This window comes from Anabrus simplex, chromosome 10 (assembly GCF_040414725.1).
Source record: "Anabrus simplex isolate iqAnaSimp1 chromosome 10, ASM4041472v1, whole genome shotgun sequence".
In the NCBI taxonomy this organism is placed as follows: Eukaryota; Metazoa; Arthropoda; class Insecta; order Orthoptera; family Tettigoniidae; genus Anabrus; species Anabrus simplex.
In genome coordinates, this window is record NC_090274.1 from 32,306,713 (window position 1) to 32,334,191 (window position 27,479).

The window sequence follows — 27,479 nt, forward strand, 5'->3', positions numbered from 1 at the left end:
TGGTTCCTCGACTTGGCTCTCCTCTATCCATTGTTATGTTTTCTGTATCTCCATTCAGCAGCTTTTCGAAATAGATCTTGAGTTCTTGTTTAATTTCTCCCTCTTCTTGTGTCAGAGTTCCATCATCACGTTCTATTGCTTTTATGGTCTCTTGATCCCTTCGCTTGTTTCTCACTACTCCGTATAGCAATTTCATATTTTCTCTACTGTCTTCTTCCAATTTGTCTGCAAACTCATTCCATTTCTTTTCTTTTTCTTCCCTTACAATGTTCTTTACAGCAAGTTTCTTGTTCCTGTATACTGCTTGAAGTCTTTGTATTTCTTGTTCTTTTCGTTCTTGTCCCTGTTTTTGTTTTTCCTTGTCCATTGCCTTCTTTATTCGGTTTCTTTCTTTCACCGCTGTTTTCACTCAATCATTCCACCATGGTGTCTCCTTTTTTCTTTTGATAGAACTTTTAACTCCACATAGGTTTTTGGCTTCTCCCACAAAGGTGTCTTTGAAGGCCTTCCATTCTTCATTAACGCTGGTTACTTCACACTTCGGCAAACTCTGTTGAATCCTTAGTTTGTATTCTTCCTTTATTTGGACTTCTTGCAACTTCCAAGTTTTAACCCTTGGTTTTTTCGTAATAAGTTTCTGCATTTCATTTGCCTTATGTTTGAAGTCTACGGTACCAACAATCTGTGGTCACTGTCCATGCTTTCACTAGGAATGACCTTTACATCTGTGATGTACCTGCCACCATCTTTATTTGTGATTATGTAGTCAATCAATGTTCTATACTGGCCATCCCAACTGTACCTTGTTATTCTGTGACTGTCTCTTGTTTTGAAGAATGTATTTTTGATTATAAGATCATTTCTTCTGCACAGATCTAATAGTTGTTCTCCTTCTGGGTTCCTTTGTCCAAATCCATGTGGACCAATGATGTTCTCGTACCCAAGTCTGTCTACCCCAACTTGCGCATTTAGATCTCCAATAATAACATTTTCCTCATTAACTGTATCTTCCAGATCTTGCCGAAATTTCTCTTTGTCTTCCTCACTGCAGCTTGTCTGTGGGGCATACACTTGTATGATGGTGTACTTAGTGTTCTCCAGTTTCAGGAACATTTTAATGATTCTATCACTTTTGCAGATAACTTCAGCTGTAGCATCAGTCCTTTTGTTAATTAAGAATCCAACACCATTTTTCGCTACCTTCTCCTGTCCACTCCAGTATAATTTATAACCTCCACGAAGTGTCTTACTTCCAATTCCTTTCCATTTGGTCTCACTTAATCCCAATATTGATATTTTTCTTCTATCCATCATGTCTAGGAGTTCTTCTAACTTTCCAGTTAATGATAGAATGTTCATAGTTCCAATTCGGTATTTGGGTCTCTTTTTTATTTGGGGTTTCCTTTCAGAACATTGTATATCATCAGCCTTACAGTCATCATACTTCACAATTTTCTGAGAGGACGTGTCAGTCCGGTATATAATATTCTTTCCGAGGCTCTTTTTCTTATTGAAAGCAACTGTACTCAATACTCTCCTGCTGACTTGCTAGGCCTAACACATAAGAGGATTTTCTTTCAGGGTTTACTCCCTTAGCCTTTGAGGATGCCTTCCTCGTCCTACAAGGCAGTAGGTTCCATCTGTACACCCCAGAAGGATGGGTTGCCTCTTTCGCCATCTCCACCGTACCGAAGTCCATCTTCTCCGCCGTAGATGCCGTTGAGGTCTTCACCCTTAACCCAGGGCAAGGGCCCTCCATATTTATGACCCCTGGAGAGAGGGTGTCCCAGTATTTTAAAACCCCCAGGAATTGGGCTCTGTGACTTATTCATTACTCTATACAGTCCCTACTGTACATGAACCATGCATTAAATTCAGCCATTCAGAGTGAAATTAATGTAAAATTGAACAGCTACATCACCTCGTTAATGTGATCAACATTAATATGATCAAAATAAAAAAAGAATTTAAAAAATGTTAAGCGACGAAAATGCTAAAAAATTGCATTTTAAGAAACTTTATTTTGCAACTTTTAAATGGTAACATTGTTGGCAAAATCTATTTCCTAGGTTATTTGCAGTTATGTTGATCAGGGTTGGCTATATCAGAAAAAGCTTTCATAACATGAAGTGTTCAAAATTAAATTTAAAGGGAGTTTTTTTTAAAAATCACTTTTTAAAATAAAGGTATAAAGGTGACCATTTTCAGAATATCAACAAGTAACCCTTTCAACTCCCTCCTTTTTTGGATTGTAATGACAATTAGCACAGCTTCGAAGTAAGAGTGCAGTTGTAAAATATATAGCCTACCTAGTTTCACAAAAGTTTACCCTCTCATTCTTTATGTGATACTCGAACAACCATACACTCACACAGACTGACAGAAATTGAACTGGTGGTCTCTAAGGTCTTAAGAAAGGAATTTTAGTCAAATGGTCAAATTTTTGATGTAGGTACAGACAAAATATAAATTTTACTTATAGAGGTTATCTCTTTAAAAACACCAGAAAAAGAAAAGTAAATTTCTGTCCTTGGCATGAGATGATACTGCTCTTTTCAATCAAACACCCCTATTGGAGATGAGCTGCATGTACCCTTTTAACGTTAGTAAGCTTGTTTAAGTGTATGTTTTAATTGTGCATTTAACGGAGTTATGTTTAATTCAAGAAATTCGGGATGTGTTATTTGGTGTAGCAGTTTATTAAGAGCGCCATGAATCTTTCCATACTTTTGTTATTAGGCTGAAGATGCCACCAAAATAGAGACGAAACATGTCCCTTTCCTGAAAAAAGGAATAAAGAATTTTTCAAGTTTTGTAAAGATGGAGTTATCTCAAACACTCTTAAAACTTGTGTTGATGTGATTTTAAATTACTAACAAAAAGACAATACATTTCCTGCAACACAGAAATCTGGTACTCTTGGCTGAGATCAAACCTATCATGCTGTGTCTGACTCATATAATGTTTGTACTTGTTCCATAAAAGATTTTTGCGGATGATGTTATTCTCTATAGAGTGATAAATAAGTTACAAGATTGTGAGCAACTGCAACGTGATCTCGAAAATGTTGTGAGATGGACAGCAGGCAATGGTATGTTGATAAACGGGGTTAAAAGTCTGGTTGTGAGTTTCACAAATAGGAAAAGTCCTCTCAGTTTTAATTACTGCGTTGATGGGGTGAAAGTTCCTTTTGGGGATCATTGTAAGTATCTAGGTGTTAATATAAGGAAAGATCTTCATTGGGGTAATCACATAAATGGGATTGTAAATAAAGGGTACCGATCTCTGCACATGGTTATGAGGGTGTTTAGGGGTTGTAGTAAGGATGTAAAGGAGAGGGCATATAAGTCTCTGGTAAGACCCCAACTAGAGTATGGTTCCAGTGTATGGGACCCTCACCAGGATTACCTGATTCAAGAACTGGAAAAAATCCAAAGAAAAGCAGCTCGATTTGTTCTGAGTGATTTCCGACAAAAGAGTAGCGTTACAAAAATGTTGCAATGTTTGGGTTGGGAAGAATTGAGAGAAAGAAGAAAAGCTGCTCGACTAAGTGGTATGTTCCGAGCTGTCAGCGGAGAGATGGCGTGGAATGACATTAGTAGACGAATAAGTTTGAAAGGCGTTTATAAAAGTAGGAAAGATCACAATATGAAGATAAAGTTGGAATTCAAGAGGACAAACTGGGGCAAATATTCATTTATAGGAAGGGGAGTTAGGGATTGGAATAACTTACCAAGGGAGATGTTCAATAAATTTCCAATTTCTTTGAAATCATTTCGGAAAAGGCTAGGAAAGCAACAGATAGGGAATCTGCCACCTGGGCGACTGCCCTAAATGCAGATCAGTATTGATTGATTGATCCTCTTTTATCTACTGCTTGTAAATTTGTCCTCATCTTGGTGAGGTATTTCATTTGTGTTGTTACTCACCAGGTCATCTTGTGGCAGTAAATCATGACGGAGGAGATTACAATCAAAGCAGAACCACTCTGGACTGAAGTTTCTCAAGACTGTATTGTAAGTTGTTGATGTTCCTTAATTTACATGTCTGTCCTTGGCTATTAATTTAAACATTTGTGTCTCCTAGATTAAGAAATTCGTTCTTAGTTTTACTCTTCATATGTTGAGCACCACAATGGACACTGCTATGTATTTTGAACTTTTCTGCTAGGCCTGGTGGACATGGGTTTCCGCTTGCTCAAAATTGTTACGTACACACTTGACTGCTTGTATACAGAATTTGATAGTGTCGAGTAGCCTTCAAGGTCCCTTCAGATATTATTCACACACAGGGCTCCAGTATTACAATTTATGCATTTATTATACTCTGAAATGTGTAATGTAATATACAGTAATATATATTTTTGTGCCTGCAAAAATAACTACACTGCCAGGAAAAAAAACATGCAACATCTTCAAGGACTGTGTTCAGTGACACCAGGGTATAATATGTGCACATTGAGGAGTTGTTGTGCTAGTTACACATTTGTCATGGACATCGGCAATCAGATGGCGCTCAGGAGGCCTGTCCGTGTGCACCCTGTTTTAACTCTATAGGCAGTAACTGTGCTGAGGTTAGAGGTGAACAGTGTTTGCAACATTCATTCTAGGTTACAACTGTGCCCTGCCGACGAGTATGTGCTCCTGTTGAACAATTGCAGCCATTTGAACGGGGTCACACTGTGGGCCTGCGGGAAGCTGGATGGACGTAACGATGGATTGCTGCACATATTGGACAAAGTGTATCGGTGGTGTATTGCTGCTTTCAGCAGTGGTCTGTGGAACATTCCCACACCCGTAGCCAGTTCACATCAAGATCGACATATTGTGCATGTTACAAGTGATGAAAATCATTTTTCGTCCGTATTGAAAGTTTCATAAACTGTATATAGGATAATATCTTTTGTTTATTTCCACCTATTCAATACATTACAAGAAGTTGGCATTTGCTTTAAAACATTATTCAGATGAGACATGTTTCGCCTCTCACTGTGAGGCATCTTCAGTCATTATCAAAAACCTTATTATTTTACCTGGCATCTGGTTAAAGATATTCAAAAATGTGTTTGATGATTATAAGAGAGGTAAGATTTATGTTAGTTATAAACATGTTCATGAAGTAACTAAAAATCCAATATATTGTTAAAAACATATGTAGTTCTTTGTTGAATAGGACTTGTTTGATTCTACTATAGTAAGAGAAGGTGGCTTGAAGCCGTAGTCGTTAATAGATGTCTAATACATAGTGGAAGGCATAAAATATCAGTTCTATGAGAATATACATTACATTCAAATGATACTAAAAACTAGTGGATTCAAAGGTAGTACATATAAAATGTTCAATGAAATAACTATAGATCTAATAAAATGATAAACACATATGTAGTTCTTTGTTAATTAGGACGTCGTAAGATTGTACGGCTTAAAGCCGTAGTCATTAATAGATGTCTAATACATAGTGGAAGGCATATGAAATCAGTTCAATGAGAATATATAATACAAACAATTGATACATAAAAACTGGTAGATTCATAAGAGGTACATTTAAAAATGAAGGCGTCATGTGACTATAAAAGACAGTTGATGGCTTAAAGCCGTAGTCAAAGTTTGAAATGTAGGTCAAATAACTGCTAAATATATGGTAAAAAGATATAAGTCAAAATATACAGCTTTGTATAAAAAATATGAAGGAAAAACATTCCAATTGCTTGACAAAAGTTACTTGACGTTGGCATGCGTATGTCCGTGATATTTATTGGTCAACATTTCGTAGGTTATTTTAGATTTATTCGGCAAGATTTCGTTGACAAGAAGTTCACCAGATGTTTATAGTTGGCCTAATTTGTAAAAAGAAAGTTGCAGATATGATGATGGGTGGAAATTCTCAACTTTGGTATGGTTTTTTTTGACGTGAAGGTTGGAGAGCTGTTGTGTTCTTCTTCGATGACAATATATTTTATAAAACGTTGATTGTAAATAATTTATACTATTGAAGAGTATTATGGAAGTTTGATGAAGCTGTTGAATTATTGTTGTTATAGAATGGTTCTGAAATGAAGAAAAAACTGTAGTTAATTTTGACAAAAATGAAAGAAAACATGGGAAGGTTTTGTTTAAGTGTTGTTAGTGATAAAATGTTGGTGCTTACCTATGGCGTTGTAGGCCCATTTAACAAGCTGTGTGAGGCGCTATTAGGATACTAATTGTCACTAACGGTTTTTACTCCTTGTGTTGTACGTATGTCGTCTGGCTAGAGGGGGGTGGGTAGGAGGGGGCGGAGTTGTAGGCTTGTGATTCGTGAACGGGAGGGAGTTGTGAATGGTAGGGGAAGCGGAGGGGCGTGTATCATTTATTGGTTTCTGAATGGCGCGTGGAGGGGAATTACGTAAGATGGGAGGGGGAGGGGGGTATGATGTATTTGTTGACGTAGGGGTGTTGATACTGTTTTGAAAATATTAAAAAACTTTTTGTCCTGAAGGTTTACATTATTGAATAATGTTACTATTTGGTCATATAAAGGGCTTCTATTGTCTATTGGATCATTTAAATTCTTATTAGCATTGAATTTTTGGTCCAAAAATATGTATAAATTTTCGAATTCGGTCATAAGTCTACCTTTTTTTACTGTTTTTAAAATTTGAAGGTCCTGTTCAATTGTGGTAAAGTTGTGCCCCGTTTCTTTTAATGTGATTGCTCATTGCTGAGTGTTTATTATGTTTCTGAGCATTGAAATGTTCTGTGTACCTAGTTATGAAGCTTCTTCCTGTTTGTCCGATGTATGAGCTGAGGCACTCATTACATTTTAATCTATAGATACCGGAGCCTGAGTATTTATTATTTTCTGAATTTATTGTATTATGGTTGAACATTTTTTGGTTTGAATTTTGAGTTTTGAAAGCTATTTTGATCTCTTGATTTTTTTAAGGTGTTGGTTACTTGGTGTATGATTGGGTTGGTGTATGTAAAGGTTGCGAACTTTGATTTTTCATTTTTTATTGGGGAGAGGTTTGTGGATAGTTTCAATTTAACTTTATTGATTAGTTTGTCTATGATAGAGGGATTATATCCATTAAAAGTGGCTATTTCTTTTATTGTATTTATTTCTTTTTTAAAATTGGTCGCTGAAAGGGGAATATTTAGAGCTCTGTACACCATACTATAAAATGAGGACTGTTTGTGTGATTGTGGATGAAGGGAACTTTGTTTAATAGTTATAGGTGTGAATGAGGGTTTTCTGTAAATTTGGAAATCAAACTTATTGGAAGTTCTTGTTATTGTGATGTCAAGAAAATTAATTGATTTGTGGTTCTCGTCCTCTTTAGTGAATTTAATATTGTTATCCAGATTATTTAAATAAGTTAATATGTTTTCACTATTGTTGAGGTTTTTGTCAATTATTACTAGCGTGTCATCAACATAGCGTAGCCAGAGATTTAATCCATTGATGTTATTTATTATTTTGCTGTTTTCGAGGTTTTCCATATAAATTTGAACTGATTTCATATGCCTTCCACTATGTATTAGACATCTATTAATGACTACGGCTTTAAGCCGTACAATCTTACGACGTCCTAATTAACAAAGAACTACATATGTGTTTATCATTTTATTAGATCTATAGTTATTTCATTGAACATTTTATATGTACTACCTTTGAATCCACTAGTTTTTAGTATCATTTGAATGTAATGTATATTCTCATAGAACTGATATTTTATGCCTTCCACTATGTATTAGACATCTATTAACGACTACGGCTTCAAGCCACCTTCTCTTACTATAGTAGAATCAAACAAGTCCTATTCAACAAAGAACTACATATGTTTTTATCAATATATTGGATTTTTAGTTACTTCATGAACATGTTTATAACTAACGTAAATCTTACCTCTCTTATAATCATCAAACACATTTTTGAATATCTTTAACCAGATGCCAGGTAAAATAATAAGGTTTTTGATAATGACTGAAGATGCCTCACAGTGAGAGGCGAAACATGTCTCATCTGAATAATGTTTTAAAGTAAATGCCAACTTCTTGTAATGTATTGAATAGGTGGAAATAAACAAAAGATATTATCCTATATACAGTTTATATTGTGCATGTAGCTGTGGCTGACCGAACAACATCTAGGAATGAAATCCAGTCACATGTTGCCCCTGCTGTGTCACCAAGGACCATTGGGAACTATTTGCTTGCAGCAGGCTTACGATCACATGTGCCTCTGGCCAGGCTACCATTGACACCAAGACATCGCCAAGCACGGCTATTCTGGTGTCGTAAAAGAGTCGACATGAGATGGGAATGGCACTCTCTTGTCTTCAGTGAGGAGAATAGATTTTGTCTGTATGCAAGTGATGAACGTACACGTGTACGTGTAGACCTGGTGATCGGCCTATTCGAGAGTGCATTCACCCACGACACCTAGGTCCCACCCCAGGCTTCATGGTGTAGGGGGACCATCAGTTACAACTCGCAGTCACATTTGGAGTTTCTGCAGGAACCAGTGCCCGCTTCCTTGCACAGGTTGTTGTCCCCGTGCTACTGCCATTTTTTTGACAGGAAGGTGATGTGCTTTTTCAGCAGGACAGTGCACATCCATAAACAGCTGATGCTACCCAACATGCTCTATGTGGTATACAGCAACTGCCCTGGCAAGCAAGATCATTGGATCTCTCTCCAATTCAACATGTATGGGACATGATGAAGCAGGAACTTACGTGTTCTCCAGAGTCTGCAAGAACCATTGCCGAATTGCATCGAACTGTGCAAGATGCTTGGGACAGTCTATTGCAGGATGCCATTCGGTACCTTTATGATCGTTTGCATGCGCCAATACATGCCTGCATTGCCGCCAGAGGGGGTACAGTGTGTATTGATGCACAACTAAGTATTGACCACTTGGGCATCCTTTACCAAGACGTGTGTTTCATTTGGTCTGAATTTATTAATCATATACTCCTGCAATGATGGTTACAACATCGCATTGCTTGTGAATAAAATAACCTTGTCCTTGAGGATGTTGTATGTTTTTTTTTCAGCAGTGTATGTGACAATGTTGCTAGAGAAATATTGGTCCGTAGCTCCTACAGCATTAAGAACAAGAATTCTTTGGCATGCCTATTGGCAAACTGGATACAAAACTTTGTAGAAATTCTCGGTGACCAGTATGGATTTCTTTGAGGAAAGTCGACTATCAGTGAGATCCAAGTCTGAAATTAGTCTACAGGTTTTCATGTAGTGTTGAACCAGAAAAAGCATATCATTAAGTTTCCAGAGAATTGGTTTAGAACACCTTACAAAGCAAATTTTTTTTGGAGTGCCTGGTAAGAAGACCTACAAGATGCCACTTGCTGCGTTCAAGAAAGAGTAGAGCTGGGGAGTCTGATAGTCTCTCAGGGAAGGTTGCCATTCACCAGGGGTTATTGCTTAGCCCATTGTTACTTAATTTGGTCATAAACTTATCATACCAAACACCTCTTGCATGAGATACTATGGAGCATTTTGTATTTCCGAAAACCTAGTCTTGATTGGTGAAACAACGGAGTGGGTTGAAGAAGTTCTTGAGAGATGGAGGCTAGCATTTGAGAGCCACTGACTGAGAGTGTGTAGGGCTAAGTGCAAGTACAGGCTCTCTCCTATAAACCCAGACTGAGTGCATGATGTTTGTACTCTGCGCTACAGCAGCTGCCTCCGCCCAACTTACGTTGCATGTGGCCAACCTGCTTTTAAGCGTGTATACAATCTTATATGAAATTTTACCTTATAAAAGTTGCTGGAAGTGTCATCCTTTATGATGAGGGACTTTATAAACACCATTAGGATATTCTGCACTCCAATAGAAAGAATTATGACTGTTCACACGATCATTAAGGTAAAACCAGGCCTCATCCAAAAAGAACACAAGCTGTGGTTCGAATAAACGATCATTCAGTGATGCAAGATACCACTCACGAAATCTCATTCTTGTAGCTGGATCAGGCAGGTTTTAAACAATGGGCCCGTGTAAATCTCTATGTTTTGATGTGTAACAGCTTTGTAGCCCTGTGTGAAGAAGAAACTGAAACACCTACTTGTTATGCTAATTTTGTGAGAGATTTATTTGGTGACTGAGATTAGCACCAATGTCATCTAGCTTTTCCTCTGTTAAAACTGTTGAGCACTGTTTGTTTGTTTGTTTGTTTGTTTGTTTGTTTGTTTGTTTGTTTGTTTGTTTGTTTGTTTGTGCAACCCTTGTCCCGTTTCTCTACGGGGTCGGGTTTGAGGTGAGATGAATCTGTCATGGCGGGTTTTTATGACCGGATGCCCTTCCTGACGTCAACCTCATCACAGGAGTTAATGAAATGAAATGAATGATGTGATATATGATAGTAGGAAGGGAGAAGGTGAAACCCGGTGCCAGCAAATAGCCTACTCCTGTCAAATAGCACCAAGGGATCTGCTCAAGGCTTTACGTCCCCATCCGATGGACAAATCACCATCAACACATCATATGTCCTCTCTCCATATGAGCACTGGAGAGAGGTTTGGAATTTAATCCAGGCATTTGGCACGCAATCTAGCGACTAAAAATTGTATACCACCACCTCCCATACCCTGCCAGGCAACATTCTGATGATGAAAATTTTTTTTACCAATGGGACTCGAACCGGCTAACCTCCGTGTCAGACCGTGTAGACTTTAACACCTTAATGATCATGGCCACCAGGTGGGCTATGTTCTTTATTGAGCATTGAGCCAGTAGTTTCAAATTTATTTACAATTACATGAATCTGTACTTGTGAAGATAGCACTTCACCGGAAAGTGCTGAACAAATGTATCGCGTCCCCATCAAACCGACTCGTACTTAACATAACTTTTACATACAAAAATATTGTGTTGCAATGATAACTGTCTCACCATGTTAATAGCTGAGATTCAGGCTGGCTACTGATGCTGATCGAACACGTGCACGCTCCTTACAAGGTCAAGAAGTATGCGTGCGCCTCCCATACAGCTGCTTAGATCTCTGAGAGTAAAAACCCTGCTGGACGGTTTGGGTTTGTAAGAGAGATCCTGTATATGTACAGGTTGTCAGAGAAGTCCTCATACTCCAATATTATTTATACTACATGTAACATAGAAATTAGTTGATTCCATGAACTACAAGGCAAGATAGAGAGCAGAAAGCTGAAATGGTATAGACTCATGATGAGAATGGAAGAAGATAGAGTTCCAAAGCGAGTATTAACAGCAAAAATAATCGGAAGGCCTAGAAAGAGGTGGACAGGTACGGTGAAGGAAATTATAGAGAAGAGAAGAATAAAAGTAGAAGAAATACTGGAGGAAAGAAGAGAGTGGTGAAGAGATAGAAAACTGTGGATGTCCTTGATTCACAACCAGACCCAGAAGACTGGAAGAAGAAGAAGAAGAAGAAGAAGAAGAAGAAGAAGAAGAAGAAGAAGAAGAAGAAGAAGAAGAAGAAGAAGAAGAAGAAGAAGAAGAAGAAGAAGAAGAAGAAGAAGAAGAAGAAGAAGAAGAAGGCCTATGTATAACCTGGTATGGTATAGTGGAGCATTTACGTGTATATACTATGTAACCAGTGGATCTCTATATGCACCACTGTGCTGTACACTGAGATATATGCATCTCCATGTCTTCCTTGCTCTTTTGCGGAGCATCTTGGAAGTTATTTTTCGAAAATCTTCCTCCACACTTTCACCGAATTCTTCCTTTGTCCTGTACTGACATTGAGAGACATAGGACTTGATTGTTCCCCACAATGACTTGTCTACTGTGGTAAGGTCCAGGCTTTGTGGCAGTCATGTCAGTGGCGCTGAAGATGTTTTCGAACCACAGCCGATCCAGTGGCCTGGAAAGTGTTCATCAAGGAAATCTTACACCTGAATAGCAAAGTGGCTTGGAGCTCCATCCTGCTGTAGCCATACATGATCGCTGATTCCCTTCTCTTGCAGGTGAGGTATTACCCACGTTCACAATGTGTGCAGATAAGAATGTCCTTTCATATACCCTTCAAAAAATATGGTCCGAGCAGATACTGTGATGTTATCGCAGCCCATATCACGACATGAAGTGGGTTGCTTTCCAACTCTTACACATAATGAAATTCAATTAGTGATGTTTTCTCTCATTCCTATCTGTGGTGTAGCTGCCACCCCCGCCGGAGGCCTGGATCCGATTGCCGGCTCTGGCACGAAATTTGAAAAGTGGCACGAACCGGAACTGGGTCCACTCAGCTTTGGGAGGTCAACTGAAGACCACTTTGAGGATGGCAGAGGCGGGAATCGAACCCTCTCTACTCAGTTGACTACCCGAGGCTGAGTGGACCCCCTTCCAGTCCTCGTACAACTTTTCAAAAGAATTTGTTGCAGAGCCAGGGATCGAACCTGGTTCTCTGGGGGTGGCAGATAATCACACTTAGCATTCTTATGTTGGTCTTGATCAAAATCAAGCTGATTATTCGCTATGGGCAGCCTATTTGCTCAGGGAGAGGAAACAGCTTTTGCCAGTTTACCTCAGCAAAGGTTTTCTCTTTAGTGTAGAGTAGAGTAATTTTCACTGTAATAGGCATAATCTGAAGAAGGTACTGTACATGAGGTACAACACAAATTTGATGGTTTAAATAAATTTACTTGATTTGACCAACAGAGTTTTGTTTTTGTTTTGTTTTTTCTTCATAAAAATCAAATATGAGTAGACAGTTATAAAAATATATGCTTTTATTCTTTCGTGATAGGATGTTGCCGTCGAGTCTGAAGAGAGGGAATCCATTCTGCCTATTGAAGAAGTGATTGTAAATAGTGAACCCGAGGTTCATAAGCTACTTCTTGAGGTGAGTGCTTTTAAGAGACATCTTGTAATGTTGGGAATCTGAGAGTGGTAGATAGGGAGATAATACAAATTACAAGTTGTATAAGATGTTATCTACAACATTTAATCAATAGTGGTACCGGTTTTGACATATACAAATGTCATCATCAGCCTAAATCATACAAATCACACAAATCGAGCAAGTACATATTAATTAAAATTGTCATGGTGACATATAGGAATGCACATCTTCATACACTATTTTTCACCAAATAAATACATTGATTAAAAGTTTTAACATGCTTAGCTGTAACTTCAGCCTTTTTATTTTTATGCTCTGAATGTGTGAAAGTCTTTAGAAGTTTCTTTTTACTGTGTTAAGATTAAATTGATACACTCAAGATAGGTACACTGTCTGGTCAAAAGTACCAAGACATCCCTCTCTACGTATAAACTAAAGCCTAGATGTGCGTCCATCAGCGCTGTTGCTGCTATAAAAACTCTCTGGGTGCTTGATGTCATTCAATGCTATGTCATAACTGCAGAATAGGTGGACCAATGGAACTTATTTGGTTACCACCCTTCTGAACTTTCCCAAGTCGCCTGTCGGGACATGATTGTGGAGTGGAAATACAGAAACACAATCACTATAAAGCCATAAGTAGGGAGGCCACGTGTGTTGAACAGCAGAGGGCATTGAGCATCAGAGAAGGTAGAACGGGAGAATCACATGCCTTTATGATACTTATAAATTCTGCTGGTTTTTGGATGACTGGAGATGTGATGAATCACACTATACCATGTGACAGTCAGATGACAGGGTTTGGATGTCATCGAACAAGACATGCCACCCTGTATTGACATCAATTACTGGGACATTTAGAAAAGAGTTTCAAGTAAGTGTCTAAATACTTTTGATAAAATAGTGTTGATAGAGAGATAAATCAGAATTATTTATTAGAGAAATAATGGCCATATCATGGCCATGTGATAACCCTCTCCTCGACATCCTTACTGCAACCCGTAAATACCGTTAAAACATTTATTTACAACCTCCCATCTACAATTTGTTTTACGTCACATCGACACAGATAGGTCCTATGATTTGCCTGTTGTGAAAATGGAAAACCACGAAAACCATCTTCAGGACTGCCGACAGTGGGGTTTGAACGCACTATCTCCCGAATGCAAGCTGACGGCTGCACCCGTTAAACAGACAGCTAACTCGCTGGATAGCGATTTTTGAAAATACAGTGTTTATGTAGGATTTAGACAGGACCATTAGATTTTGTCATTATATCAAATATATCAAGTGTAAACTTAAAAAAACTTTTTTTAAATGTTATCGTTTAAGTGCAGCCAGTGTCCAGTATTTGGAAGAAAGTAGTCAGCTATCGAGCTCGGTGCAGATATTACTCATCCTACTGTTTTCATCTTTCATCGCAATACTTTCACATCAATTGAAACTGTAAAATGAAATGAAATGTCGTATGGCTTTTAGTGCCGGGAGATCCTAGGACGGGTTCGGCTCGCCAGGTGCAGATCTTTCTATTTGACTCCCGTAGGCGACCTGCACGTCTTGATGAGGATGAAACGATGATGAAGACAACACATACACCCAGCCCCCGTGCCGTTGGAATTAACCAATTAAGGTTAAAATCCCCGACCCGGCCGGGAATCGAACCTGGGACCCTCTGAACCGAAGGCCAGTATGCTGACCGTTCGGCCAACAAGTCGGACAATTGAAACTGTATTGACCTAAAATCTTTATTTAAAATGTTCATTGTCTGAGTCACTATTTTTATTTACTACAGATATATTTTGTTTCATTGTGACTTTCTAGGTGTGTGTATAACATTAACATTTTTAATAATTTCAGGAAGAAAATTTGAGTTCACCTGAGGATGTTTCAAAACCTGCATCAACTGGCAGGAAGTAAGTATTACTTTAGTGGTAAGTTCTCATTTGTTTGGACAGTGTGATTGGCTTGCTTCTGCATTAGATGGGGCATTCCATCCCATTAGATACCCGTCTCTTTTACCTAATGTTCCAAGACCAAATCCTGACATAATTGACCAATGCCTTGATATGAAGGTCAATCGTATATAAATGGGATTTTTGTTCCTGAACATCAACAGTTGGTAGGACTGGCACCGCACTTCTGCTATGCTTAGGCGGGACCGTTAGGAGTGGAGAGAGCATGCAGTTAGATATATCCCGCTGTTTCGTCAGTAACGCTCATGATTTCGGAGCACCGAGCTCGATAGCTGCAGTCGCTTAAGTGCGGCCAGTATCCAGTAATCGGGAGATAGTGGGTTCGAACCCCACTGTCGGCAGCCCTGAAGATGGTTTTCCGTGGTTTCCCATTTTCACACCAGGCAAATGCTGGGGCTGTACCTTAATTAAGGCCACGGCCGCTTCCTTCCCATTCCTAGGCCTTTCCTATCCCCTCGTCGTCATAGGACATATCTGTGTCGGTGCGACATAAAGCAGATATCAAAAAAAATTTAAAAATTCAGAGCAACAGGTGATCCCCTCCACTGCGCAATGCATAATAAAATTTCTTGCTCATGAAGGAGTTAATGTGGTGGAAATTTACCTGAGATTGACTGCACAGTTCGGTGATCAAACATTGTCGAGGACGCGTGTGTGTTAGGAGTGGCGGAGGAAAGAGGAGGTAGCACCAGTGAAAGCCAAGACTCGACTATCAGCTGGCAAGGTTCTTGCAACCATTTTTTTTTGATCGGCGAGGCTATTTGCTGATTGATTTTTTTTGCACGAGCAACGCACAAACAATGCTGCTTACTATTGCAAGCTGTTGAACACGGTGAAGGTTGCTTATTGCTGCAAAAGACGAGACCAACCGATTTGACAATGCGCAGCCCCATACTGCAGCCCCAACTGTCTCCAAGTTACAGGAAATGCAGTGGATAACACTTGACTATCCTCCTTACAGCCTGGACTTATCGCCCTGCGATTTCCATTTGTTTGGACCGCTTAAAGAAGCTCTAGGAGGGCAATGATTTGAAGAGGACGAGGGTGTGGAAGACTTTGTGCGCAACTGGCTGGTGACACAACCCTGTTCTTTTTACGATGAGGGCATCAAAAAGTTGTCCATACGCTGGGACAAATGCATTTTTCACATTTATATTTGATCCCCCTCGTATATATTTTTAATTTGATCCAAGAATGTCTAATTTTTATATTGCTGAAATTCAGGAGGATTGATGAAAAGAGAACCTGCCTAGTTTAAGATGCCATTGTATGTAGATGGGCATGTTATGAGAATGAACAGCAAAAGATCTGCCAGAAAATACTTTGACGTTCCAGTCCAAGGATAAAGACTATGGGAAAGGCCAATGAAACACTGGATAGAAACAGTAAGATGGCATGTGGAGGAGAGAGGTCTCAGATAGGAAGATGTCATGGAAAAGAAGATGTATGAAGACAGGAAGTGATAGCAAGCACTTGTACCCCACACTCAGGAAACTGGAGTTAGAAAATGATGATGGTGATGAGTGTATGAAGATTGTCTCATGTTTGTCCTTGTCTCTTCTTTTAATGCACCCTCTTCTGATACTGACCTGTTGTTGTGTTTGTCCTCATCATCATCAGCATCCTCTTCCCCTTATCCAGCTCCTGCTCGGTCGTGGCATTTATGGCACTTCTCCATTTTCCTCTCTCCTTGGGGGGGGAGGGGGTTAGAATAACACCCACAGTATCCCCTACCTGTCATAAGAGGCGACTATTAAGGGGCCCCAGGGGCTCTGAACTTTGGAACGTGGGTTGGCGACCATGGGGCCCTTAGCTGAGTCTTGGCATAGCTTTAACTTACTTGTGTCAGGATCCTTACTTTCATCTATCCTATCCGATCTTCCATTGTCAACTCTTGTTCTTTTCCAACCCAGACAGTATTAGAGCACTTGAGGCATAGGGAGTCTGTCATTTTCACGCCCTTCGTAGCCCTCGCCTTTCTTTGGCCAATACCTTCATTTTTTGAAGTGTCGGGCCCTTTCCATTTTTTTCTCTCTGATTAGCGTTATATAAAGGATGATTGCCTAGTTGTACTTCCTCTTAAAACAAAAATCCCATGAACCTACTACTCTGGCGTAGCAGGGGGAGAGGTGATACTCCCACATGGCACGTCCCAGGTGGCAGATAGTGGGGTCCTAACCGGCTTGCCGGCAGACTGGAGGGAAATAAAATACCTCTTGTGGATCAAACACAAACCCCCCCCCCTGTGGGTGCGGGACGGAGAGGAAGAACACACCCGCGGTATCCCCTGCCTGTCGTAAGAGGCGACTAAAAGGGGCGACCAAGGGATGATCCAATTAGAACCATGAGACTACTTCTAATTAGTACCATCACTCAGGGAACACCATGGGCCGCATTTACTTGCGCGTAGTACCACTATGTTAGGTACGCAATAGGTTTGTCATTAGTAGTGACAGCGTGTGAATCAGGATGAGGGTTTTACAGTACCTGTGATTCGTACCCCTATATGAGCGACACCATGGGATTAGCGACGCCATGGTTCTGCCTTACCTATGCTTAGTTCCCACTATGTGAGGAATTCCATGGGATAGTACGAGTCCCTGTGGTTGGTTCACTTATGTGAGGAGCGCCATAGGTTTGCGTTGCATGTAAATAGAGCCGCAATGTGCGAAACACCATAGGTCTGTGTTACATGTGCGCATTACCTGTGAATAGTACCACAATGTGTGGCATACCTCGAGTCTCTGCTACTTTTGATTAGTACCGCAACATTACACATAGCATGGTTCTACTTTACTAGCGATGAATACCATTATGAGGGGCTCATGACCTGGATTTTGGACCCGTTTCGACTACAAGCATAATCGATTCAGCATCGTGCTACAGAAGCAGTCCCTTGCTCAGTAATACTATTGTTTTGTGCCAGCTTCTGTGCATGTGAGGCGCTGTGGGTCTGTTCCACTGATCGTTTTAAATTCATATCCATCCATTCATTCTTCATCCTCACGCTTTGAATTCTGGTCAATGGAGGATTTTGGACTTTTAAGTTTTGATTTCATTTCATCTAATTGCTTACCATTAGGGGCTGATGACCTTGATGTTAGACACCTTCAACCGACCGACTGACCGATTCTTCTTCCGTTATTTTGTTCTGGTCCACGTTTCTTCTTCCTGCAGTCCTCTTTACTGAGTCTTCTAGGTCTCCCTCTCACTCTTGTTACCTCAAACTTCATTTTCATCATCTGTTTGTTATTCTTTACTCCTCCATCCTCTTTACATGTCCAAATATCTTATCAATTCTCTCATTTAAGCTTTCCATTCCAACCTCCTTTCTCACATCTTCATTTCTCAATCTGTCTTCCCTATCATACTTCCTAGGTATTTAATTTCGCAGGCTTGAATTTTACTCTCCTCCCTACTTGACATTGTCCAGATCTCAGCCATACAGGTTAGGGATGGCAAACCTTTTCCGACAAGCGTTTCTATTAAGGTTTTGTTCATTACTTTTTACTCTCTAGTGTGCCACCGGTTATTTTCCTTTAAGATTGTCATGAACCCCGCCCTCCTTGTTTGACTTTATTTAGGTATTAGATTGCATTACATATAAATCCATTCGACTAAATATTTCATGATTATATTTTGCAAATATCACTGAAAAAACTAACGGTACAAAAAACAGGTATATTTTAAGAATAAGATATATTTTTGATTTAACCTAATAAAATTTGTAAAAAATATATGGCCATAGAATAAATTTTGACATACGAGGGGGTACTCAGAAACTGAATTCTTTTTTAAAAGCTATATATTTTCACAACCTTCTCCCCTTCAAAATACTCTCCATTACAACTAATAAATTTGTCCCAGCGGTGCTTCCTCTGTTCGAAATATTTTTTGTAGTCATCTTTAGAAATGGCTGACAGCTCCTCCCTTGTTTTTTCTTGACCTCTTCAATGTTGTCAAATCGGTGTCCTTTCATGCCCCTTTTCATGCTTGGAAATAAGAAAAAGTTGCACCGAGCCAGGTCAGGCCAGTAAGGTGCGTGGGGCAGCGGAACCATGCCATTTTTAATCAAAAAACTGTCTAACAGAGATGGCTGTGTGTGCAGGTGCGTTGTCATACTGGAAGAACCAGTCTCCTGTCTGCCACAAATCGGGTCTATTTTGTCGAACCATGTTGTGCAGTCTTCTTAAATCTTTCAAATAAAAGGTTTGAATGACAGTCTGACCTGGGGGAACAAACTCTGAATGAACTATGCCCTTGGCATCAAAAAGCAATTTTTTGATGTTTGATTTGACTTGACGATATTTTTTTGGACGGGGTGACAATGATGTCCTCCATTGGCTTGATTGTTGCTTTGTTTCTGGGTGGTAACCATCCACCATGACTCATCGCCAGTAATGACCTTTGACAGAAAATCTGGATCAGTTTCAAGCTGTTGTTTCAAAACACGACATGTTTCAAATCTACGTTCTTTTTGATTGTCAATCAGAACTTGAGGAACGAACTTGGCAGCAACCCTTTTCATTCCCAAATTTTCCGTTAAAATTCGCTGAACCGAGCTCCAAGATAATCCACTAATCTCTGACAGTTGATCAATTGTCTGTCGACGATCTGTGAGCACAAGCTCTCGAATTTTTCAACATTTTCTTCGATTCGGGCAGTTGATGGACGTCCAGAACGAGGTTTGTCATCAATTGACATGTTGCCATTTTTAAACCGAGCAAACCACTCGTACACTTGAGTTATTTCCTTAGCGTCATCTTAGTAAGCTGTTTTCAACATTAAAACAGTTTCAGCAGTATTTTTACTGAGTAGAAAACAACATTTCACAGCTGCATGTTGTTCACTTAAACTTGTCATCATAAAAAAAGAAAACAAGAACAAAACAGCGCTAGGAAAAGCAGTCACTGAAGATGAACAGAACAAGCCAGTTCAACAACAAAGGCAGCACTGAACTGCCAATGAGTTGCGCTATACACGCCTAGTGGCAGAAATGCGCACTACACAAGCTTCGCCCTTAGCAGTGTTATTCCGGTTATTTTTGGGTACCCCTTCGTACATCTTTATTAAACTATAATGTTAAAATATGCTATGTTGATAGACTTTCAACCTATTTATTACATGTTAGAAACATTAAAATACATTAGTATGTTGTGCGGTGTGCCACGGAAGTCATATTCGCGTGTCCCCTACTGGCATAGTTATAAGCTATAAATTTCATTTTTGTTTCATATTGAAGTGCAATTATGAGAATAAATTGACAAGAGGGTCCACCTTGCCAGCTGACAATCGAGTCTTGTCTTTCACTGGTGCTGCTTCCCCTTTCCTCCGCCACTCCTTACTGGCTTGTTTGGATTCGGGGGTGTTGTGGTGGACCCAAGTTTCGTTGCAGGTGACGATCTGACCCAAAAATGCATCACCTTCTTCTGCAAACCTTCCCACCTTCCAATACTTGTCAATTTCTTATAGCTAGTTTATTATTTACATAATATAATCCAGCTTAATCTCTGAGTATAATACTAAATAGAACATGTTTCATTCCAATTATGGAACATCTTAAGCTAAAAGATTTAACAAACATTGACAAGACGTATAGTGGGAAGGCAGGGATGAAATGGCTTCATAGAGTAGTAAGATTAGCATGGAGTGTTGGTGAGGTACCTTCAGATTGGACAAAAGCAGTAATTGCACCTGCTGCTTCATGGCATTCCTTATAAATAGGTGATGGTGAGATCCAAAAATTTCAATTTGGATCTCACCATCACTAGACAACAGGAATCCTTAACCTAGAAGATATATAGAAAACCCACCCAATCGGCCGTCACAATCCGACAAGATTCATTTCATCCTTTCCCCCACAAAAAAGCAACTTATAATAGTCTTATACATAGAGCATTTAACGTACCCATGAACAAAAAAGATTTTCACACTGAACTGAATGCTCTCCGTCACATCGCTAGATTCAATGGCTATAATAATCAATTCATAGAAAATATCATTAGTAAACACAAATTCCGACCTAAGACCACGCTTAAAAAAGAATCATCTAAACATGACTCTTTCTCCACTTTTACCTATGTCAATGGAATTCACATAATTACCAATGTTCTAAAGAAAAAAGGCATGAAAATAGCCTTCAAAACCAGCAACAACAACATGCAAATCTTACATAACACTTCACATATTAATAAAATAAACAGATACTCAAAATCAGGTGTCTACAGAATTAGATGTAACACATGTTCAAATATTTCTTACATAGGGCAGACCGGTAGGAGTTTTAATATTAGATACTCTGAGCATTTTAACACAGCTAAATACAACAAATTTTCAGCTATCGGCCAACATATGGTCGATTATAACCATAGTTTCACGAACATTGAAACAGACGTGGACATACTCGAAATAGTTAAAAAAGGGACTTCTACTCAACATAATTGAGAGCTTTTATATACCTTTGGATCAATATTTTAATGCCAACTACAATCTTAACGAAATTACCGAGAAGCCCAACATTTTATTCAATCTTTTTATTTCCTATTATAAGAAAAACAAATCAGCTGTTCATAATCCTTTCTTTAAATCAATTAAGGGTCCTCTTCCACCACAAATACCATTAACTTCCCTCTCTCCTAACCCGCCCTGAACCATTTCCCCTTTCCTCCCTCCCGTCTCTTTCTACACTTACGTCATCCTTCACCTCCGCATCCCTTTCTCCTCTCTTGCTGATCTACGCTGCGTGACACTCACTCTGTCTGTTGCACTCCTTCCAGCAGCTCATTCCAAAAAAGCGCAAGGTGAGTACTCGTTATTTCAAACCCCTCCCTCCCTTTGTACTTTCTCTATTAGATTTTTCAATTTAATTCTAATTTTGTTCTTCAGGTTCTTTGGGTTCCGACTGAATTGAGACTTCCTTTAAATACAGCAATTGTTCATACTACATAGAACAAGTCCAGCTTTCTCAATTCGTCAAGTCTATATTGGTCATATTGGAAAATTCCCTCTGCGCCATCGTGGAACTCGCTCTCAGAACTTTCCAGAAACTTAAGATTTCACTTGAATTTAAGTGTGTAACACAAGTTCAACCATCAACCTAAGACTTTGGCATCAATAAATTTTAAGCGACATCACAATGATTTTATTCATCTGTTAATTTTAACACATTTTGGTTATATTCTTTGTAACTTATGTATAAGGTTTTACTTGTATGTCATTCCATCACCATCCACCCTCTTGTTCATCCATATCATTTTATCTTGCTTATCTTGCTTGTACTTTTGGCTAGGCTGATGATGGTCCAAAAAACGGACCGAAACTAGTACCTGACACTATCATATTGTAATGTTTTGATAAACGTTAAATGATTTTAAGTATTGAGAAGGTGGAACAATAAAACTTGTATTCATTTTAAGTTAAGTCTTAACTCAATACAGAACCCAACCATGAAGTTTATTACTTTAAATAAGTGGTATGTGTTATAAATTTCATGATTGGTCCGTATTGAAATGTACTTTAGTTTAAAAATATTAGTAGGAGAATAAGTTTGAGTGGTGTCTTTAAAAGTAGGAAAGATCACAATATGAAGATAAAGCTGGAATTCAAGAGGACAAATTGGGGCAAATATTTATTTATAGGAAGGGGAGTTAGGGATTGGAATAACTTACCAAGGGAGATGTTCAGTAAATTTCCAATTTCTTTGCAATCATTTAAGAAATTTGTGACTGATCGATTCCTGCTTGTTTAATGTCTCATTACACATCTAAGGTTTCTGGCAATGGAAGGATGGGAAAGGGGTAGGATTGGCACGGTAGTGACCGTGGCCTTAATTAAGATACAGCCCCAGTATTTGCCTAATGTGAAAATATCAACTAATAATAATAATAATGTTATTTGCTTTACGTCTCACTAACTACTTTTACGGTCTTCGGAGACGCCGAGGTGCCGGAATTTAGTCCCGCAGGAGTTTTTTACGTGCCAGTAAATCTACCGACACGAGGCTGTCGTATTTGAGCACCTTCAAATACCACCGGACTGAGCCAGGATCGAACCTGCCAAGTTGGGGTTAGAAGGCCAGCGCCTTAACCGTCTGAGCCACTCAGCCCGGCGAAGATATCAACTAAACTCACAGGCGATCAGAGCAGAATTTTCCTGTTAAGTAAAACCATAGTTTTTAATCTTCTTCTTCTTCTTCTTCAACCCGATGGTTATGAGGTAGCATGTCTCTCCTGCAAGGGTTTCCTCTCTAGAGGCAGCTGTTTGAATTGGTAGTATGACCATCATCCTTCAATTTCATGCAGGAACTCTACTCTTGGTCATCTTCTTTTTTACTGTTCCACTTCCCTTTGAGTAGGGTGATACTCCATGATGAATGACATAGGAGCTAGGCATGATATGTTCTTTTGAGCTTATGTCATGTCAAGAAAACGTGGTGAAACTCTTTATCTTTTGCAGAGATCTTTGCTCTGCATCTTCAGAAGAAAATCTGGACTGTTCATGAGGAAGACTTCTACAACAATGAGGGTTTGAATTAAAGAATGTTAATCGAAGGTCGCTTTAGGTGGTACGCTCATTTGTCACCAGATGGCTCGCTGTATGCTGGCACAGCGTTTGCGTTCCAAGCAGAAGCTGACAACACTGTTAAGCTCCAATTAAGATGTTTCTATCACACCGTGTGTGAGAAGTATCAGAAAGGACATAAGACGAATCAGGGACAAATGTGGTAGAAGAAATAAATTGAAAATAAAAAAATAAAATAAAGTTCAATAAAAGACATCCAGGATAGAATAGAACAGAGCTAAAGAATGGGAAGAAAGTGTGTGGAGGTTTGATGGTGTGGGAGGTGAGGGGAGGCATAATCTGTGTACGCACATTACGAAAGTATGACACTGAGCACATAGCCTGTGTACATGTCTACAAGCATCAATGTTGACATAGAAACAAATCTATTTTTTTTCATCCAATTGAAGAAATCCTTCCTGGTCATACACAAGGTTGGCTAATGTGGAAATCTCTCAATAGATTGCGCTCAGGTGTTACAGGATGCAAATCTAAACTGTTGATGTGGGGTTTTCGCATAGACACGTCATTATGTGAATGTGGTTCTCCACAGACAACGCCACATCTTCTCCAATGCAAACTGTGTCCAACTTCTTGTACTATGGAAGACCTCATGCAAGCAACGCTTGAGTCCCTGAAAGTGGCTAACTATTGGTCAGCAACTGTACAAGTTTGTTCTTCTGCCATGTTCTGTGGTCTTCTTACATCCTTCCATTGTGGTTCGTCCTTTCTAAAGACAGTCTTCACAGTAAGGAACTAACGCAGCATCTACTTTTCCAAGCACTGTGCTCGACAGGAAGTCACCTATATAGTCCAGACCTTTTCTTTTAAATTTTTTAAAATGTTATGATTATTATGTTGTTATGAATTTGTCCTTTGGTTGTACAGATTGTATTTATATGTATATATTAGTGCTTCTGATACGATAGATAAATCTTTCCTCATTGGCTTCTATTAAGATGAGGGTTTCTTCTGCTCTCTGCAGTACTTGGTTATTTGTTACCTTGCTGATCCAGGGTATTCGTAAGATTTGATGCCACCACTACATTTCAAATGTACATAATCTGTTCTTCCTTCAGCAGAGCCCAGGTTTCAGAGCCGTAAGTTGCAGTGCTCCAAACAAAGGTCTAAATGCAATTCTATCTCACTGGTAGTAATATGGCCTTGGATGTTTAAATTACAGTTTTGCTTGACATCGCTCAAACACAGATAGGTCTTATGTTGACAGTGGGATAGGAAAGGGCTAGGAGTGGGAAGGAAGCGGTTGTGGGCCTTAATTAAGGTACAGCCAGCCTTGGATGTCATTAGGCTCCTCTTCTTATGCAAACCTCTATTGCCAGAGCTGTTCGAGAATGTTCATCCATCTCACACCTTTCAACAGTTGAAATTATACTTCCCAAGTACTTTTCTAGTGACTTCATTTAATTTTAAAGTACATTTATCTCTGCAAAATTTCATATTTGGTATGACTGAGAGCGCTGTATTCTTTTAGCTTTATGTTAAGTGAGAAAGGACATTTCTAAATTGGTATAACTGAAATTTTAATTGCAGAAAGTTGCCTGGAACTGGGACCAAGAAGCAAGTAGGATGTAAGTGCCCTCACTGCCCAAGGACGTTTAAGTATCGTAGCCAGCTTAATATTCACCTACCAGTGCACACAGGAGAACGGAAATTTGAATGTTTAGTGTGTGGTAAGAAGTTTACTCAAAGCGGAGCTCTTCAGTTGCATACCAAAATTCACACTGGCGAGAAGCTGCATGAATGTCCCGTGTGTAAGAAGCAGTTTACACAGCTCAAGAACATGCAGATCCACACGCTGATACACAATACTGACAAATTTTATGAATGTAATATGTGTAAATTCAAGTTTAATCATCGCGGAAATCTCAAGAAACATTTAGTGAAACACGCTGATTATCAGCTGAACGAATGTGGTGTGTGCACTAAGAAGTTTCTTGACCGCCAAACCCTCAAAATTCATATGAACACTCACGCCGGTAAGGAAGGTTTTGAATGTTATACGTGCAAGGAGTCGTTCTCCAACATTACTTTGCTGCGGGAACATTTACAAAATCATAAGGTGGAAAGTAAACCCGTGTGTGTCGTGTGCGGCAGACGTTTGCGCAGTCGCGCTGCCTTAAAAATTCACCTCCGTGTCCATACAGGAGAACGAAACTACGAATGTGAGGATTGTGGGAAGCTCTTCATGACTCAAGATTCCCTTCAGAGGCACCACCTTATTCACACTCGTACAAAGAATTACGAATGTGACACGTGTAAAAAGTGGTTTAGTGAGCGTGGCAATTTCCTTAAACATATACGCATCCACGAATCACATGGACATAGAAGGAATTCATCTGACTAATAATAATCAGACTAGTCCGGTTTACAAACATGTAATGTATATGAAAATTTAAAATTTATCCTTGAATATTGTATTTTCATGACCACATTGTAATCGAAATTAGGGAGGTTGTGGGTTTGTATCCCACTGGTATCCATTTGACCATTTTTGTTCTGCGCTGAACATCTCTTCAACGTGTACTATACGTACTGATCATGACCTGATAGGTTGAAACTTTAATTCAATTACAATGTTATAGTAAAAATACAATATTCATTGACTAGACCCACAACAGATGACTTGCATGCACTCTAGTGTATTGGCAGTGGTGCCAGAGCTGTAGCTTAGATCCTTTTCAACAGAACTAATATGACCTACGCCACCATAGAGTAGCCGATGTGAAATCGGGAGGGTATGGGTTTGGATCGCACTGGTGTGCAGTTGGCCATTTTTGTTCTGTTGAATGTCAATTTCTAAAATGTATCCTGTTTTTTTATCTCTAGTTAATGGGACTCTGTAGTCTGTGTCAAATGGGAACCTGTTTCCATTGCCATCTATTTTATGAAATTAAATTAAAATGAGAGGGCAGAAACAGGTGATGGACTGTCCCGCTGGCTTTTCATGATGTCATTGACACGGATCTGACTTAGGTGAAGTGAAAGACAAGTCAGATTGTCAGTTCCAGACATCAAAGTCATGTTAGATAGTCACTTTAATACAGTTTTTTTTACAAGGAAACAATGATGATAAGTGCAGTAAGAGATGAATAGTACTGTAGTGGACAAGTGTCGCATCAATAAATAAATGATAATTGATTAAGTAATTTTATCTTTACAGCTTATTTCAAATAGGCCTATTTAGACCACACATGTTTAAACCTTGGCATTGATCTTTGCCCAGTATTGTACATCATCTCCAGGGGTAACTCCTTTCTTTCCTCCGATCAGTGGGTACCTTATTTCTTCAGTGATTTATTTCTGAAACCGACATGAAATCAGGAGATCTGTCTCACATCTGATTTGTCAGAAGGTAAACAGGCGGTTGGTCGATCTGTAGTGATAGTCTTGCTACATAACCATAGGTAGCTACTGTTCTTTACTTGACTCACTGAATTGTAATGTCTCAGGTACTCCCAATTTTCCATTACTGGGGCTAGAATATTTCTGAGACTTCTTCTCACTCCTACTTGCAGTTTTTCTATTTAGTGACACACTCCGTGACATACAGGGCTGCTTGACAAGTGACTGCAGTGAGGTGTTTCAGTTTTGAATTTCACGACAGGCATCGCTTGTTATAGGTGTTTTGATAGGCCAGTTCCAGCTTGGTAATTCTCATGGAGAGGGCTGCATTCTTTGACAAGGTGAATTTAGTCCAGTCACAAAGGTACTTACATTTCTCCACTCACTTGATTTCACCCTGTTCTAGTGGTATCTCTCTCTTTTAGCTCCTTTATTTTGTTACGCTATGACATAGATATTACATTGTCAGACTGAAGATCTATTGGTATGGTCCCTCATTGAGTGTTGGTAAGCTGCCTCTGTGGATCACTGGTAGAGTGTCAGCCTCTGGATCCCAAGATACTGGGTTCAAATCCGGCAGAGGTAGTCAGATTTTTGAAGGGCGGAGGAAAGTCCATTTGACACTCCATGTTGTACGATGTCAGCATGTAAAAGATCTCTGGTGACACATTTGGTGTTTACCTGACAAAATTCATTAAAACTCAGCCATAGATGCCCAAGAGATCGGTTTACTCTATCTGCCATCTAGTAGG

General features: G+C 39.3%; 1 protein-coding gene across 2 annotated transcripts; it reads left to right on the forward strand.

Moving 5' to 3' along the window:
* The first annotated feature begins 3,758 nt into the window (after positions 1-3,758).
* On the forward strand, positions 3,759-26,485 carry LOC136882101 (zinc finger protein 558). Of its 2 annotated transcripts, none has more exons than XM_067154628.2 (4): positions 3,759-4,016; positions 12,737-12,832; positions 14,690-14,745; positions 24,916-26,485. In XM_067154628.2, exons 1-4 carry the CDS (start codon positions 3,954-3,956, stop codon positions 25,727-25,729), a joined length of 1,029 nt encoding a protein of 342 aa, XP_067010729.2. In that variant the 5' UTR covers positions 3,759-3,953; the 3' UTR covers positions 25,730-26,485. The 2 variants fall into 2 exon arrangements, with proteins under 2 accessions (XP_067010729.2, XP_068085574.1); XM_068229473.1 differs by lacking the exon at positions 24,916-26,485 and adding an exon at positions 21,691-21,854.
* Positions 26,486-27,479: the final 994 nt, after the last annotated feature.

Bases quoted from the DNA above. Each gene is read 5' to 3' on its own strand.
- LOC136882101 (XM_067154628.2), top strand. From the start codon at position 3,954: ATGACGGAGGAGATTACAATCAAAGCAGAACCACTCTGGACTGAAGTT. The intron at 4,017-12,736 runs GTAAGTTGTTGA...CTTTCGTGATAG, and splicing joins AAGTTTCTCAAGACTGTATT to GATGTTGCCGTCGAGTCTGA. The intron at 14,746-24,915 runs GTAAGTATTACT...TTTTAATTGCAG, and splicing joins CCTGCATCAACTGGCAGGAA to AAAGTTGCCTGGAACTGGGA.